Source organism: Pelodiscus sinensis, chromosome 5, assembly GCF_052426305.1.
Source record: "Pelodiscus sinensis isolate ZL-2025 chromosome 5, ASM5242630v1, whole genome shotgun sequence".
NCBI classification, from domain to species: Eukaryota; Metazoa; Chordata; order Testudines; family Trionychidae; genus Pelodiscus; species Pelodiscus sinensis.
This window is the reverse complement of record NC_143056.1, coordinates 51,499,855-51,518,269: the sequence shown is the minus strand read 5'-3', so window position 1 is coordinate 51,518,269 and position 18,415 is coordinate 51,499,855. Positions and strand designations below refer to the sequence as shown.

The 18,415-nt window shown below is 41.1% G+C and overlaps 1 protein-coding gene across 2 annotated transcripts in view; it reads left to right on the top strand.

The window, feature by feature from the left end:
- The window catches only part of SCFD1 (sec1 family domain containing 1), a 105,336-nt gene that overhangs the window by 35,211 nt on the left and 51,710 nt on the right, over nt 1-18,415 (top strand). For both annotated transcript variants that reach the window (XM_075926991.2, XM_075926990.2), the window contains exons 12-15: nt 1,190-1,280; nt 5,558-5,631; nt 9,086-9,167; nt 14,813-14,909. In XM_075926991.2, the coding sequence (XP_075783106.1) occupies nt 1,190-1,280; nt 5,558-5,631; nt 9,086-9,167; nt 14,813-14,909 (344 nt within the window). The remainder of the gene's footprint in view (nt 1-1,189; nt 1,281-5,557; nt 5,632-9,085; nt 9,168-14,812; nt 14,910-18,415) is intronic.

The window sequence follows — 18,415 nt, the reverse complement described above, 5'->3', positions numbered from 1 at the left end:
TCTAATTTTAAGGGATTCACTAGCAATTTTTCTCAGTTTAAGGATGTTTGACAGCTACTTTGAATCTTCAAGTATAAAGTATACATGTGACAAATTTGCTTGCAAATTTAGTACATACATTTTATTTAATTGTAAAGTCCCCGTTAGCCTACTTTCTTATGTATCTGTGGAATAAGATTTCATTTATGAACAAACTTTAAATGTGCTCTCAATTAAAGGAAAAAATAAGATTGGATAAGAATGGAGTTCTTCAGTAATATGGAAAATACTAAATTAAACATAATCACTCTTACTTTCTGTGATTGACAAACAGAGCAGTAGAGTGCTTTTGACATGCTAAGAAAGAATTCTTTGTGACCAAATTATAAAAGAATGGAAATTGAAAGCCAAGTTGTCTGCAGCCAGCTCTAGCGGAACAAACTCTGTTATATTATATATTCTGGTCATATTAAAGATTATTAGATTTAAGGAAAGATGTCCTCGATTCATTTGGATATTCCAGAACTTTACTAACACCGAGCAATCCTGTGGCACCTTAGAATCTAACTAAGATGCCACAGGACAGCTCGTTGTTTTTAAAGTTACAGACTAACACGATTATACTTCTGAGACCCAATACTTTATTGTTTATGAAAAGGAAATTCCTTAGGATTGGAATCTTCACAGCTAATAGATTTAATTCCTACAGATGTAGTGCATGGAGATAAAATAGTTGAAGAATTGCTTTATATTAGTCTTTACCTATTGCAGTAGCTTTACTTTTAAGATTTTGTGGAAATATATTGAATCTATATAACAATTTGAAAAAACTGATGTTTGTGGATCTGGTATGCTAGTCATTTTATTTCTTTGTAATCATAAAGAAATAGAGGACTTCGGGGGGATATTTTTTGCTATATACAGAGTATGCATTTGTGGTGCCATCACTACATATTATTTTTATAAGTGGATTTAATAAAGCACATAAAAAGTAATGAATATTTGTACTGAAAGCTTAATCATATATTTGATTACTTTGGCATATTAATTATTTTCTGTGTATTTGAGGTTTCATTATTATAGTAGTGTGTTGGTGCTTCATAAACATTTCCAAAAGGCATTTTGACAGTTATTTTGAGCATACAAGCCAAATGGCTCAACTGCTTAAATTTGACTGTTTAACAGAACCTGATATATAATATTGCTTTAGTCCTTTCCCAGAGGTAGCAGAATCTGTTCAGCAAGAGCTAGAATCTTACAGAGCCCAAGAAGATGAAGTCAAGAGGCTTAAAAGTATTATGGTAAGGTTTGTTTAACATACATATTTTTTGTTTAACTTTATATAAAGTATGAGAATACTCATGGAAGGCTTTGCTTCATGCTTTGAAATCATCTGCACCAACAAATGTTCTTCCACGAGTGATGGTCCCAATGTGGATTGGGGTTAGATGCTCACCATCTGCGAAGCCAGAACTGTTCGTAGTAGTGTTTGTTGACCAGCACATGCATTGGCTGTGTGACACATTTGAAATTGTAAGAGGTTGTGCAGGTCGATGTGACTCCAGTTCTCTTACCACTGCTTGGCCAGGCGGAACCCCTCTTCCTCAGTGCTCTTAGCTTGCTAAAAAAGCTGCTTCTGTCTGTTGCACCATTTTTCTTTATTTTAGTAGTTGTCTGTTCATTTGGTTGATTACTTTCTATTGCAGTTCTCCACTGCTTGGGGAATATGGCCTAGCAAGCTGGGTTTAAATACTGCACTTCATGCCCACACTCCTCCTCTGTGAGCACTAAGTAATGTTGTCTTTATTACCTTGGCGAGGCTCACATTACTTACTGTGCTCCATCTGCCAATCATTCCTGCTACACACACTGGAGGCCAGAGAATTTCATCTCCGAAAACACCCCATAGAAGAGGTGTTGCTCCCATCTGTGCTACAGGTTTGAGATCCACAGATTCACTGGAATGGCATTCAGTGCCAGTGATGAGAACGTCTCTGGAACCTTCCCACCCAGCACTGATACACTCATTTGAAGCCCGCCATGTGCACAAAAAGCACTCCCATCATCACCTGGCAGCATTAATTCCTTTCTCCTGTGGATGGTTTCTCCTTTGTCACTCACCCCACTACCTATGTTTCCTTTGTGGTTTTCTCGGTACCTTTCCCACCATCCAGAAGCCTACTCCTCCTTGGGTTCTTAAGCTCATCCTCTTAGCCCTCACCAAACTGCCATTTGATCCACTCACAACCTGCTCTCTTGTGCATCTTTCTGTGAAGGCAGTATTTTTGGTGGCCATCAACTCTTCTAGACAAGTTAGTGAACTAGTAACCAGAATGGTGGACCACCCTTTTACAGTCTTTCACAAGGACAAGATCTTCCTACATCTCCATCCCAAAATCACCTCCATTATATTTACCTTCCTATCTTTTACCCTAAACCAACTGCCTCCCCCAGGAATGTGCTTTTCACACCATAGATGTTTGTTGGGCATTGGCTTCTCACCTCCTGGACACCCATCACTTTTGGACATCTCCTTGGGGGTTTTTTCCCCTATTGCAGAATGTTGCCCTTTCATCACACTGCTTCTCCAAATGAATTTCTGGTTGCATCACAGATTGCTATATGCTCTCCTGTACTCCATGCAGACTCATGCTGCTACATCCACCTTTCTGTCCCATGGCAGGACATCTGGCAGTGACCACATGAGCCTCGGTCCACACCTTTTCCAAACATTATGCCATTGCCCCCACCACATCAGTGGATGCTGAGTGGGCCACCATGTTCTCTGCACGTCTTCCAAGCTCTTGTGCACACCTCCTATCTGAGTCTTGCTTGCTACTCTCTGATGTTTGGAATCCACATAGGGATCATCACTTGAAGGAAAGAGGAGGTTACTTATTCTAACTCAGTGGTTCTCAAATTGGTTCTTGGACCACTAATGGTCCACTGCTGCCTTCCAGATGGTCCGCAGCTCAAGCTCAGTCCCCCCCTTTTCCAACCTCCCTCCATCTCCCCACAGCCAGAGAGCCCATACTGCTGCTCCACCTGTGCAAACATTCTGCACCCTGCCTGGCTGGAGTGCCAACACTGGCTTCCTCTGAGGGGGGAAGCCCCAAGTCCCCCTTCCACATCTGGCTCGTGGGGAAGAAGTGGACCTAGAAGTGGCTCCACATGCTGCCACTCCCCCGCCCCTGCCTGGGGAAACAGCAACTCGCAGACTGGAGGCTTTCCCTACTGCTCCCATAGGCCAGAGTTGTGACTCATCGAAGCAGTGGAAGGCTGGGCCTGGGACATAATGCCTGGGAACAGTACGGGGCACAAAAGCAAGTGCTCCCACCCTGTACCTTTACCGGCCACCCGTTGAGATCCTGCACCCTCAGCCTGCTCCTGCACTCTCCCTTTTGTCCATAAACCCTTATCCTTCAACCCCCAGCCCACTCCTGCGGCCTCTCCTCTCCTCTTCTCTCTCCCCCGTCAGTCACCCTTCTCCTAGCCTGCTTGTGCACCCTCCCTTCTGGCCAGACACCCTACCCCCACCCTGCTCTTGAATCCTCCCTCCTGGCCACACACTGCACCTTCACTTGCTCTTGCCTCCTGCCCCCTGGTCAGACACACTACTTCCAAACTGCTCCTGTACCCTATCTCCCATTCAGACCTTGCTCCCTCACCCCCACCTTCTGCCCAGATCCTGCATCCCCATCCCACTCACTGGCAGCCCTGTCTTGCACACTGAACCCCTCATTTTATACCCACCCCAGAGCCTAGTTGGGCATCCACAAAATTAACTAACCTCAGAACGCCGGAAGAGTAAATCCAGCCCATGGGAAGCCCTGAACCTCTGTCCTCCCTATCCCTCCCATTCACCCCATGGACCTGGAGTGCCAGAGTGAGGTCTCAGTTGGGGGCCATATCAATGAGGATGGGGGGAGGGGGCTTGGAGAGGGGTTTTGTTTTCACTTGTATGCTCCCCAACTAATTTTTCTGTAGGTCAGTGGCCTCTACAAAAATGGTTCTTCATCCTTACCATAAATAGAACATTGAAACCTTTTGTGTTGGACAAAAATGAATATTTTATTTTATTTAAAATGAAGTTCGATAAACTAACATGAGAAACTTAAAGCACATAATCTGTTTTATAACTTAAATTAATATATCCTTTCTTCTTAGTTAAATTAAACTGTTCTCCCTAGCTGCAGCACTAGCAAAATGGCTTGGGCATAATTATGTAATTAATGGCAAGTTTCCATTAGCAACTGGTGGTCCACAGAAAGATTTGCATTCGGCCAGGTAGGCCACAGGCCAAAAAGTTTGAGAACCACTGCTCTAACTGAAAGTTCTTTGAGGTATATGGTCCCTATCTGGATTCCAGTGCTTCCCTTCTTCCCCTTTGCTCTGAGCTCTTCTACTGCCTGATAAGAGGGAACTGAAGCAACACTGACCCATGCAACTTCTTAAAGCTTCAGATACACCATGCATTACGCATGCGCAGGTCAGTGGACCCTACTGTGAACAATTCCAGCTCCAGCACATGGCAAAAATGTGCACCCATGCTTGGAACCCACCTAGGAACCACAAATCCCAAAGAGTTTCCAATTCTAGTAGGTCACTTCCTTCTTTTTAGCTCATGCCATGTCTTGCTAGCTGGACTGACACATTCTTAGAAGGGAAGCACTTTGCATATAAAATGATGATAGGGCAAAAGATGCCATGGAGTTGGGGGAAAATAAACATTTTAACATACAGCTAGATAAGATATACTTTAAAACCAGGTTTTAAGAACATTTAAATTAATAAATGATAATGCACGTGGAAGATTTCAGGCCATTGTGAAATTTCACTTTATTCTCTTAAATGAATACACTGTTGTAAATAATAAACATGATTGTGTGCCTAAATTTATTGTGATAACATTGCAGCATTTCCTAATGAGTCTCAGAAGAGTGGGTTAATAAAGGTAGGCAGTGACTCAGAGTTATGGAACGTCTATTGTAAATAATCAGTTATAAACACTGTGAGGTCAGTGCTTTTAAAGAAACTTAAATAATTATTTGAAAAAAAATTGTAATATGGGGTAAACAGGATCATATGTTAAGAGCCCCTCCAAAAATGCATAGCACTTTTACTCTTTATCTGGTTTGAAAACAAACATGTTGAAAATAGCCCTTCCTAAATTCATTCAAAAGGTGGTGACAGACTTTGGCCTTGATCCAAACACTTCGTTAATTTTCTTACTGTAGCACCATATCCAACTCAGTGAGAGAGTTCTCTGTTAGCTTCATGTGAAATTCTTTGAATTATTATCTAAAATGGATTACGGCCTTTAGGAAGCCCACCTTCCTTTTTATTTCAAATGACATCTGAACAATATGGTATTTCTAACTCCTAAACATTTTACTTAATAATTATAAATTAAAATGTTTTGGCCAATAACTTATTTGTGGATGTGCCCAATAGCATTATTATTCTGAAGACACTGGCAGTGTGAGAAAATAGAGAAGAAATAAATTAACCATATTTATAAATATGGTTTTCTGTCTAGAATATACATGGTTATACGTTTATGAAATTCTTTCTACAGGGAATTGAAGGGGAGGATGAAGGAGCAATAAGTATGCTTTCTGATAATACAGCTAAGCTAACTTCAGCTGTTAGGTAAGTAATTTATAAAGCACTAGTAGTGTAGGTAAAATAGCTTTCCATTAGTTAGTTTTCTGCTGTTCTGATTTTAATATCTCCTGATGATTTTACCAACTTTCAAAATACCTTTCACAATGTTATGCAAAAATGTTTGTGTTTATTGCTCAGTATGGCAGAACCTCAAAAATTAAACTTAGGAGAAAATTGTTCTTCTTTCAGTGATTATCTGCAAGGATTCCACTTCCAGAGCCCATGCAGTCCATTTGTTTGAGATTGGATCCTTTTGGCTAGTAGAATCCATTGGAACTAAGATATCATCACATGCCATGCCCCTACCCAAGGATTAAAAGGGTAGAGTGGGCCCAACTACCTCTAAGTTCCTTAACTTCCTTTTTATCACCTATGGGCTTGATACTGAACAACACACTTTACTCTGCACGCTGTACATCTAGTTGTTAAGCTAGTTTATCATACTTGAATAGTTAGTGTAATTAACAGTTGTTGTAGTTTTAACAACTATTGGCAAAATAATAAGATTAATCACTAGGAATTCCATTTAAGTATGAAGTTACCCCCAGTAACAGGTACTTAGATGCTTAGGGAGACCCAAGAGTTTTGAGGGAACTCAAATATGAAATTGCAAAAATATTAAATTTCACAAGGTCCCTCACCAAAGGCTTTTAAACAGAGCAAGCAGTCAGGGGATAAGAGGGAATCCTGTCAAGGATTAGTGACTGATTTAAAGATAAGGAAAAAAATGGACAGGAATAATGGGCTAGTTTTCGGAATGTAGACAGGCAAATAGTGCAGTTCCCTATGGATCTGTACTGGGATCGTTGCTGTTCAACATATTCATAAGAGATCTGGAAAAAAGTTAAACAGTGAAGTAGCAAAGTTTGCAGACAGTGCAAAAGTACGCAAGATAGTTAAGTCCAAAGCTGACACAAAGAGTTACAAAGGAATCTCACAAAATTGCTAAGTGGGCAATAAAATGGCAGATGAAATTGAATGTTGACAAATGCAAAGTAAATGTAATACCAATTATGCATATACAATTATGGGACCTACTAGAAGATTTATCCAATTTTGCTCAGGTTCTTAACCTCAAATGAGTTTTGTTTTTCTTCATTTAAATCATTGCTCTGGGGTGGGGCTAGAGAAGAGAGGTTCAGTATGCAAGCTGCCTTGGGGAGAGAGGACAACTCCAGCCCTCTCTCATCACAGCAGCCTGGAATTAGGTAAGAAGCACCTGTCCATGACCCTGTCAACTTGAGAGAGCACAGCCATGGAAGGGGAGTGGGGAGGGGAGGAGGTACAACAGGATATAGAATTCCTCATTGAAAATTCCTGAGGGATATCTGCCTGAACAGTATGCTTCTCTGCACTTTTCAGCTCTCTCCCAGATCTTGATCCACTACAAGCTTTTTTAATTTTATATACCAGCAGTCTGGTTCCATAATGATTTATGTGGAGCCAGTCCCTCCTGTTTAGGCTACTTCTTCCTCAAAAGATTCCGCAGTTCTTAATAAAGCTAACTTCCTCCTCGTCGCACCATCATCTCTCCCATGCACTGAGATTTTGCAGTCCAGCCTGTCTTATTGGCCCTGCTTGTGGAAATGAAAGCAATTCAGAAAATGCTGCTGTGGTGGTCCTGAACTTTGATGTCTTACCTAGCACCCTAACTATGGTATCTAGTACCTCTCTCCTATCTTTCCCAAGTCATTGATAGTGACATGCAGCAGTCACCTGTTCCTGCCCAGTGCTACCTATATGGCTGTCTGTGTCTCATGAGATCCGCTATTTTTGCATCTAGCTGGCAATTCATTGTGCGGTTCTCATGGTCAACATAAACCCAACTAATTGTGATTCTAGTAATCGGATCTCCCCTACTGTTGCCTGTCTCTTCTTAATAAGTAGAGACCCTTCCCCCAGAGGGATATCTTTGGTGCCAGAGGATATCATTACATCTAGAATATGGATCTCAGCTATGGGATTGTTTCCTTCTGCTCCAGCTTAATGGTCTCCTGCCCCAAGACTTTTCTTTTCCGTAAGAGAATAGGGATTGTTGAACTGGAAGTGGGACCACTGTACTTTGTCTTTTCTGGGTATCCCACTGTCTCATTGCTCCTCCAGTTCTGCCATTTTGGGATCATGAGCTTGTATTCTGTGTGCTTTGAACTGCTTGCACTGCACATATACATTCATCACTTGCCTCCAAGACAGGTATTCATACATGTTGCACTCAGCACGATAAATTGGGGCTTCTGCTCTGCTGCTGATATACTTACAGTGTTTGAGAGAGGAAGGGAATTCTTGTGCCTTTTTTTAATGTAGCCTTTTAGGGTATGTATGTTAGGTGGGGGGGCAGGGTTTTTGTTTCTTCTGTAAGTTAGGTTTTTGGGGGAGTCAGTGCTTTTCTGATTGTTATTCCTTGGTCTTGTCTCTTAGAAGCCAAACTTTTCCTTATGTTGACATCTCACTCAATTGCTTCTGCTCTCTCATGTGCTCTCAGTTCAAGAATGGGCTCCTGTGGAGACCTAAATTTATGCTTGCAGTGAGGCTACATACTCTTCCCACTTCCTATTGATAATTAGATCCTGATCTCTACTGGCTATCTCTTTAATTAAGTGATTATTCAGATTCCAGTACCCGGCACCTTCAACATGTCTGTGAATCACCAGTACAGTGTTTCTAATCAGTCCTTCTTGAATTGTATACACCAGAACTAGATACAGAACTAGCAGTGCCAAATATAGAGGTGATATGATCTCTTTAGTTCTACTTGAGATAATCCTGGTTATGCATCCAAGGATCATTTTAGCCCTTTTTGTCATACGTTCATGTTCATGTTCGGCTGATTATCTTGCCCCCAAAAATCCCCTTTTTCAGAGTAACCTAATTTCCTGGACTAGTGTTCCCCCATCTTGTTAGTATGATCTACTAAGGAACATTCTTTATTCCTAGATGTATACAGTACATTTATATTTAGCTGTATTACTTTCCTGTACCATATAATACATTAGTTGATTTCTATCACTAAACAACAGCTATTTAAATTACCCACATTTAATATATTGTAAATGTTTCTGTGAGAAGTGATTATCTCTTTCCCCTCTCTGGATATTCACATCGCCATACCAAATGCTTTGAATGACCCACTTCTATCCTGACTTGATTAGCTTCATTAAAACAAGTAACTACTTCCTTATATATAACTCCGGTTCTTTAACTTCTATTCTAATTCATTTGATGAAATGGGTTTTACACACAAAAGCCCTAATAAATCTGTTAGATCAAGGTGCCTCAGGATTCTTTGATATAAGAGAACCTTAACTCTTGTATTTCCTGACTCCTTTGTTTTTCAGTTTGTAATCTTCACCATAGTATAACTTATACATTTATTATAATGAATATGGAATTCTACTAGAATATGCAACTCAACAGGCTAATTTATATTTAATTTTTTCAGTTCTCTTCCCGAATTACTTGAAAAGAAAAGGCTCATTGATCTTCATACAAATGTTGCAACTGCTGTTTTGGAGCATATAAAGGTATCACGACTTATAAAAATATAGAACTCCTTTATAAGTCATCTTATCTCTGTTAAACCATTATATGATTTACTTTACATAAAACAGGAGAAACACATCAGAATGACATGTCTTTTAAAAATAATACCTTGGAAAGAGTTGCATGTTGTATGACATTGTTTGGTCTTGAAAGATGTAACAGTGAGAGGAACTTTAATTTCAATGTGTTTGCACAAATGGGTAAAATAAATGTATTATGGCAATCTTGAGTCAGAATTGCTCACGGATTTAGTTCATTTATCTGTGATGGGTAAGTTCTAGGGTTGAAATGTTAATGTGGGAAGAAGCATGTACAAATGATACAGCCGGTCCCTGACTTACAAATGGATCGACATATGGCCAACCACACTTACGACCTGCCTCCCATTAAGCATGGACCCGACTTACGAACGGCAATCCGCGCTTACAAACAGCGTGGTACCATTGAAATGAATGGGGTCCAACTTACGAACACATCAAGTTACGACCAAGCGCTCGGAACATAACTCGTTCGTAAGTCAGGGATTGGCTGTATTTTAAAGCATGTGTTTGCTATGCTTTAGTTAGCCCCTAAGATTAGGTCATTAATTAATTAATTAATTTTCTCAAAAAAATTTATATTATGTGTTTTATCCAAAAGTGCTGATATGAAAGAAGTTCATAACTATATCATAAACTGACCTATAGAGAGGTGGTGATAAAAGTGGTTAAGGTGTGGATCAATGCTTCAGGAGACTGGTTTTAGTCCTGTTTCTGCCATAGACGAGTTGACTGAATCACTTGGTTCCTGATCCTATGACATCTGCCTGGGCCAATTGAAGTCAGTAAGGTACCATGTTTCTTAGGCACTTCAGAAAATGTTATCCCATACACTTACCTGCCTCACAAGGGGTAAAGTGATTTGAGGCTTGCTTCTACAGGCTGTCCTTGCTATAAGTCCAAAATACATTCCAAAAAACTTTTTAGGGATTTGCTACAGGTTGAAACTCTCTTAACTGGGATTCTCTAGTCCGGCAACATCCATGGTCTGTCATGGGTGGTACAGGACCAGAGTCCTGGTGGATGGCCAGTGGCAAGCATCCCTGTGGGGCAGGCAGGGCATTGGGCAGCTGACAGTGGGGACACCCAATATGTGGCAGTGGGGCTGCCCAGTGGGGCTGGGAGCTGTGGTGCATGGCTGCCCTGCGGGTCCCAGAGCTCTAACACAGCGCATACAGCTGCCCAGCAGGTCCCAGAATTCCAGTGCAGTGCGTGCAGCTGCTCAGTAGGTCCCAGAACTCCAATATGGCATGTGTGGCCACACAGTGGGTCCCAGAGCCATTGCAGCAATGGCTGTCCAGTGGGGCTGGCAAGATGTGGGGAGTTGGCCAAACCAGGGATCCAGAAATGACCTCTCCTGGTCTGTCAAAATCCCTCATCCATGACCGGTCAGATCCTGAGGGTGACTGACCAGGGAGGTCCAGTATCTACTAAAAAATTCAATGCCTTAGCCAAGGTCACACAAGGTCATAATGCCCACTATATTAAATCCCTACAGAAAGAAATTCAAGACTGCCTTATAAAGAATCCACAATCTCTTGATCTACACTAGGAATTTAGGTCAAACTTAGCTGCATTAGGTTGATTTTTTTTTTAAACACCGCATCCACACCACCAAGCCATCTGCCAACTTCAAGGGTTGTTAAAGTCAATTTCAGTAACCCTGCTTTTCATGAGGAGTAATGGTAAATTCAACCTTACATGGTCAACTTTAGAGTAGTGCAAATGCAGTGCTGTGAAAGTCAATGTTTTTGGCCTCTGGGAGGTGTCCCACAGTGCCCCAGTGTGACTGCTCTGGTTAGCACTTTCAACTCTGTTGCTCCCCAGGTGCATAGGAAAAGGCTTAGGAAAATCTGAATTTAATTTCCTATTTCGCCAACATAGCAGCACACTTGACTATGAATGTCCAGGGTCGCAAACGAGCTCCAGCGTGGAGTGTGCAAGAGATCCTGGACCTCACTGCTATGTGGGGAGAAGTATCTGTTCAAGCAGCACTATGAAACAGCAAAAGAAATGCTGATATCTATGCCAAGATTGCACAGGGCATGGCAGAGAAAAGATGCACCAGGGACACCCACCAGTGCAGCATAAACATAAAGGAGCTCAGGGAGGCATGCCAGAAGACAAAGGAGGCAAATTGACGGTCTGTGTCAGTACTGCAAACATGCTGCTTCCATGAGGAGCTGGATGAGATTCTAGGGGAGACCCCTTCAGTGTCCCCAGTCAATCTACGGATTTCTCCCAAGAGACTCCTCAGATAACGGATTTATAGCGAAACAACTTAAAGTGAGGAATTTTTTTTCCTGCAGCTTACTTTCATTTGCGCAAATTGATATGGGGGAGGTTGCGACACTTAAGAGCGGGGAATGGGAGGGCTTATAACGCATCAGTTATAACACAAGTGTCAACAACTTCAGTGCAAAACATATGTATACCGGGGGGATTTATTGTGGTGACTCCCTGTACTAACATTGAGTGAAAGTTGATATTCAAGTTATATTAAATATCATATCTATAAATGAATTAGTTATTGCTAGGTTGATTTTTTTTTTAATGTTTCTTTGAATTTGGTTCAACTAACCAGGTGACCTATATTATGTTTTCTTGCAAAAACTGGCATGGAGTCTTAAATGCCAGCTTTCATACTCAATAATTGAAAAGCAGTACAGTAGTTCTATAGAAAATGATAGTTTGCAACGTTGACTTTTCATATGATCGTCTTGTTAAAAACTTCCTTTTTATTGGAAGGATAATTGAGAAGGTGGTGGCAAGCCAGTTCCAACGGCATTTTACATCTTGTGTTTCTCTGGAAATCAACCAGCTTTCAGAGAGGGATGTAGAATGGAAATAACATTAGTCTGTTGATTCTCCCCTCATGGCAATGGACAGAAATCACATGTTTTTGCTAATTCTGTGTTATGTGCTATTGACTTGTGTAATTTCTTCGAAGTAGAAATAGGATGGTCCCTCTCTCTCCTGTTGGTAAGCTCCCAGAGAATGATGATAGATGACTTATTTTCTTCTTAAAGGGTTCTCAGGTATGAGGTTTCAAGAATCTCAAGTTTTTTACTGCCTTCTTTTGTATGCACAGCTGCTGGAGATATTCATGAAATAATATCATGACATGCAATATCATCAATCTACTGATGAAACTTCTTTCTGTGTGTCCTTTTTGTTAGATCCAGATGGAGCCGTTTCCTTGCTCTCCAAATAACTGGCAGTGATAAATGTCTGTGTTAAGTTTAAATATCTTAAACCTAATCAAAATAAGATGCAGGAGACAGAATTTGTTTCATCTTTAATCTACTATAAATATTTATTTAATGAAAATCAGTTTGAAAACTCCTCTGAATAATTATACAGTCCGAAATGTATAGCTCACATTTTCTTTGCTAGTATACTTCATGAGTTTAATTTTTATGATATTTAGTGTTCATGATTATGATGTCCAGTTACAGCTGCTTTCCCCATTGCCTTGGATCATTTTCTAAAACACACCAAGAGGAAACCAGAAATTAATCACCTGCTCTGATGTCTTGGCAGTTTTCTGGAGCATCTGAGTATTTAGTGTAAAGTTGGAAAGAATGCATCAGTTCTTCACAGAGTAGACTGGCAAATATTTATTGCTGAAGCTCTGAACAAATGAAGACTTGTTTTGCTTTCGTTATTTTTTCATTTTAGAGGCTGGAGACTTAAGGAAGATAGCCTGACGTTAATAACATTAAGAATAAAATGTTCATTCTGAATAATAGAAAGTATTAAATTGCCATTTGAAAACTCTCAGCCCTTATCAAAGAAGATACTTTATTAATTAATTGTGTTAATATGAGGTCATATCTTGGTATCTATTTTTACATGTTAATTTCAATGGGGAAGTTTGTATATAGATTGATAGTAGGGCTCCAGAGAAAATGGCAGAAGATGGTGCAGCCTGCCCTTCTCTGTAGTGATGGGACTGAGTCAAACACTTCCATTTTAAAAATACACAGCATAGCTCAGAAGATATTTTCAATTTTCAAAATGCTGGTTGTATGGTTTCCTATTCATTCTTAATATGTGATATTTTCTTTAATGACATGATCACAAAACATACAGTTTTATCCATGGGACACTAGCATTGCTCAGTGCAAGTGGTGGGTGCCTGTTTTTCCCTAAGAAAGGATAACCAGAATTTGTCCTAATGATTATATAAAGACTTGGTGTTGGAATAGTGAGAAACACCTTTTCCAGATGAAGCCAAACAACATTATTTCCAAGTCTTGTGCCTGAATATTAATGAAGTCTTGATATACGGTCAGGTGACATAATTTTCTTAATGCTAGCCTTCATGATTTATATGGAAGACTACGGGAATTCATGTTTTTCTGTCTAGAGACTTCCTATGTTTATCTGGATAGCCAGGTCCACTGACAGCAATTCCACGCCAAGCCAAGTAGGGCTGCCACCTATCTAATTACACAAATGCAAAGACCCTTGCCCCACCCTCCACTATGCCACCTCCCTGAGGCCATGCCCTGTCTCACCCCTTCGCCAAGGCCTCACTCCCTCCTTTCCCCCTCCCCCTTCCTCTGTCACTTGCTCTTCCCCACCCTTACTCACTTTCACCAGACTGAGACAGGAGGTTGAGACTGAAGCCTCTGGGAGGAAGTTTTGGTGCAGAGGGAGTGACGGGTTGGGCTCTTGGAGAGAGTTTGAGTTCAGGATTCAGGCTCTGGGCTGAGATAGGGGGGCAGCACTTACCTTGACTGCTTCTGAAAGTGACCAGCACACCCCTTTCACTGTGGTTCCTAGTGGGAGGACCAGGATGTCTCTGCGCTGGCCCCATACTCACTGCCTCCGCAGGTCCCATTGGCTACAGTTCTCAGCCTACGGGAGCTGTGGAGTAAGCAGTCAGGGCAGGGCACAGAGACTCCCCCCCCACAGGGCTGCAGGGACATGTTGGCCACCCTGGGAGCAGTGTGGAACAAGGGTGGGCAGATAGCTTGCCTTACTCCTACTGCACTGCCAGTGGGAACAGCCAGGGACTCCAGGTTCTTTCAAATTGCCTGGGCAATTGCCTTCTCTCTCCCACCCCCCTTTGGCAGGCCTGTGGATAGCACACTAGATAACTGCTTTGTTGACAGACTCATTTAAAGTGTGTTGTGGATTTAACCTAATCTTTCACAATGATATATTGCAACATTCTGATAGATTTGTTTGAGATGATTGTGATAAAGCACCATAAGTAACAATACAGTGCACTCTCTGATCCACTCCTATTGTCCAGCTTAAGTTTGTCTGGATTTTGCCCAACCCAGTAGTTTTTGGTTATTTTTAAGTTTTTGTGTTCTGTACCCTAATATATTGGTTCTAAGGAGTAATACTGATACTGGACAAGATTATTGAGAGGATTGGTTCATTTTCTTCACTAAGGTGGCACAGGAGTATTTTTGTGTTTAGATCACTGATTGACTGATTTTTTTTTCCTTCACCAAGTAGGAAAAGTGAATAATGTGAAAGTAGCTTTAATCAATTAATCTGTCTGTTAAAATAGAGAAGTATATATTCACAGTTGAATCATTTTATTTATAACACTTATTCTTGAACAGGCACGGAAACTGGATGTGTATTTTGAGTATGAGGAAAAAATAATGAGCAAGTCCACTCTTGATAAATCTCTCTTGGACATGATTTCTGACCCTGATGGTAAGTACTGCAAATCTGAATTTGGTATTAACTAACTTTCTTTGAGTTTTGATAACGAATCAAGTAGGCCCATTCATTGAGTAAATTTCTATAGCACATTATGATCAGTCAGATTACTCAAGTGCATATACAATACACTAGATGTGTAATGAGAAGAGGTTTTTACAACAGCTAGGGAATTTATTCATTTCTAGACACAGACCCACAGCCTCATCACTCCACAGATCTAGGAGATCCAGCACCTCCTGTGTACTCCAGGAAGAAGCGCATTTGCTATGTGAGCTCTCCATACCAAACAGACAGAGCAATTTCAAAATTTTCTTGAGCTATAGAAGGGGAGGGGTATATGCCTGGGTACTTGACTGGAGGGCAGCAGGGATCAAAATGGTGAACAGAGTTGTCATGGTGCATTGTGAAGGTTACTTAGGATGACATAAGCAATGCAATGTTTACCCTGATTCTGTGTCTTTCTGACTACATCACCATAAGCTCTATGCCTCTCATCAAGATTTATTTTTATTGTGTCAGCGTAGCAGGAGCATTAGACTAGCATTGCTCTATGTACACATCTGTAGTTAGGTCTACATAAGCTGCCTTATGTTCACTTAACTTTGTAGCATAGTGAAGCCCTAAGTTCAACTGAAAAAAGGTGGTCTTACACTGTTAGACATGCCAACTGACACATTATATAGGTCTAGTGCAAGGTGACTAGGGCAATGCAAGCATTAAGGGTGTGGTGTTTTGTGTGTGTGTGTGTGTGTGTGTGTGTGTGTGTGTGTGTGTGTGTGTGTGTGTGTGTGTGTGTGTGTGTGTGTCAAGATCAAGTTGTCCAAGGACATAAGTAAGATACTAGTGATAAGGAGGGGTGAGTCTGGGCTGTATGCCTACCAGCAACTACTGCTAACAGTGAGAGGACATCTCACCCCATGACAAAAGTTTGCCTTCCTCAAGCCTGGCAGCTGAATCTGAACAGTCCTCTGAAAGGTTGGGAACTAGTGGTTAGAGCAAAGTGAGGTGGAAAGCAGTGTCCTGCATAGCCAAAAAAATGAAATGTGTTTAGGCAAATGCAACTTAGGCACTGTGAATGAGGAAGAGAAAGTGCTCCTAGGTGTGTGTGTGTGTGTGTGTGTGTGTGTGTGTGTGTGTGTGTGTATAAATATATATATGTATATTGCCAACCAATGGATGATAACGGGTAAATGCTTCCACAGGGGAAACATTTGGTTATGTACATCATTGGTGCAAAGTAGGGCTATAATAATATAGTCGATTAACCGATAAGCAAAAGCTCATAGGTTAATGCTATAGACTACATGCATTGCCCCACCACCACTTGCCAGTAAATTTTTTAGCAAGCTGGCCAGCAGCCCAGCTCAGTCCCAGCTTGCACTGGGCCCTGGACCTACCCCCGCTGCGGCTTTGCACTTAAAGTGTATTGGGAGCCAGGCTGGCAGTCAGCCTGGCTCACTTTCAGCTCGTGCCAGGTCCGGGAGCTCAGACTTCTCCCTGCAAACGGGCTGCCTTAGGATTATAGAATAGTCGGCTAACTGATAAGAATTCATGAAGTTAATCTATAATTCAATTAGCCGATATTTAGTGCAAAGAGAAGCCAGATTGCTAAGGGGTTAGTGAGGAAATCTCAGTGGAGTCGAGTTATGGATTATAAAGTGATAACTGGTGAGAGTGTACAGGTTGAACCTTTCCAGTCCAGCAACATTGGGACCTCACTGGTTCAAACCAGAGAATTTATAAGACCCAGGAGGTCAATATTGTCTAGCAGCATTACCAACACTTCTATATTTGGGATAAATTAGAGCTAAATATCAGCACAGAACACTGGGAGCCAGAACTTGGTATCTGTAAACACATTTTATGGGACCACAGGAAACTTGTTTACACCCATGAAAAATAAACTAAACCTAAACTCATGCTGGACCATGGATGTTGCCAGATCAGAGAGTGCTAGACTAGAGAGCTTCGACCTGTAGTGCTTCAGCAAAAGCTTCTTTTGAAGTTTGCAGTTCAGCACCTGATAAGGAAGGAACTAAACTCAAAAGGAAAACAGCAGTAGGAAGAGGTGGTGTATCACATTGCAGTAATGCTTTATGCAGTGGGCTATTCTGATGTGCACCTTTCTCAGTCTGTCCTACTGGAGCAGTTATATTTTGTATAAATAGTAATTGGAGCAGGTACTTTAACTTGGATGTCCCAAATCTAAGGTGAATGCTATAGCTAAAGAGGAATTGTCACTCCATCTTAGCCTGTTGGTTTATTTCATGTAATCATGAATTACTATGCATTACCAGGATTAATGATAATGAATAGTCATTGGGTCAGGGAAAGCTAATGAGACTGAAGCCTTGTCTACACCACACAGGCAACGCAAGTTCGACAAGTGATCAAAAACCAGTATAATTGCATCACTTATGAATGTTGGCAGAGCACATCCACAGTTGGTGCTCTAACATCAATGGGGAGAACAATGCACTGTGGGTAGCTATTACATTGTGCTACTAACCATCTTCTGTAGCTAGGGGTACATCTAGACTACGTTCTTTTTTCAAAAGGAGACGTGCAAATTCAGCACTAATTTGCATATCTTCCAATTGCTTTTTTTAAAAGCATTTTTTTTAAGTGAAAGCAGTTTAGATGGGGGAGTTTCCAAAGAACCCCCCCTTATTCGAAAGAACCTTCTTCCTTAAAAAATGAGGCATACAGGGTTCTTTCAAAAAAAACCTGCTTTCACTTTAGGAAAAAAACACTTTAAAAAAAGCGATCAGACCAAGATATGCAAATTTGGCACTAATTTGCATATCTCCTTTCGAAAAAAAGAACGTAGTCTAGATGTACCCTAGGAGTTGTGGGAAGGCAGAGTGGATTGCAGTGTATTATGATGCGTGCTTAACCTCCCATGATATAGTGTTATCCATTCGATCATTCCAGCATGTTCCATCAGTATTTCATTATATTTTTCAACTACTGCTTACTGTGCCTGCCACCTCTGTCTGAAACAATGAATCCCACATTGCACTCTCCTATTGTGATCATAGTCATGAACATATTGTGGATGGTCATGCAGTATATCATGAATTTCCAGTCTGAACAGGATCAGAGTTGCCAGCTGTATGCCATGGGCAAGAAACACCACCAGATAACTTTTAGCATTTACAGAGCAACTACAGACAGTGGACTGTTGCTTTTGGGCTCAGGAAACAAGCAGTAAGTGGTGGGATTACATTGTTATGTAGGATTGGGATGACGAGCAGTTACAGCAATACTTTTGGATAGGGAAAGACACCTTCCAGGAACTGTGTTTGAAGCTCGTCCCAGCACTGTGATGCAAGGACGCCACATGACAATTGCCTTCACAGTGAAGAAACACATGGAGAAACACTGGAGAAGCTGGCAATTCCAGACTGCTACTGGTCAGTCACAAATCAGTTTGGAGTTGGGAAGTCCACCATTGGGGCAGTGTTAATGCAATTGTGTAAAGCCATTAATTGCAT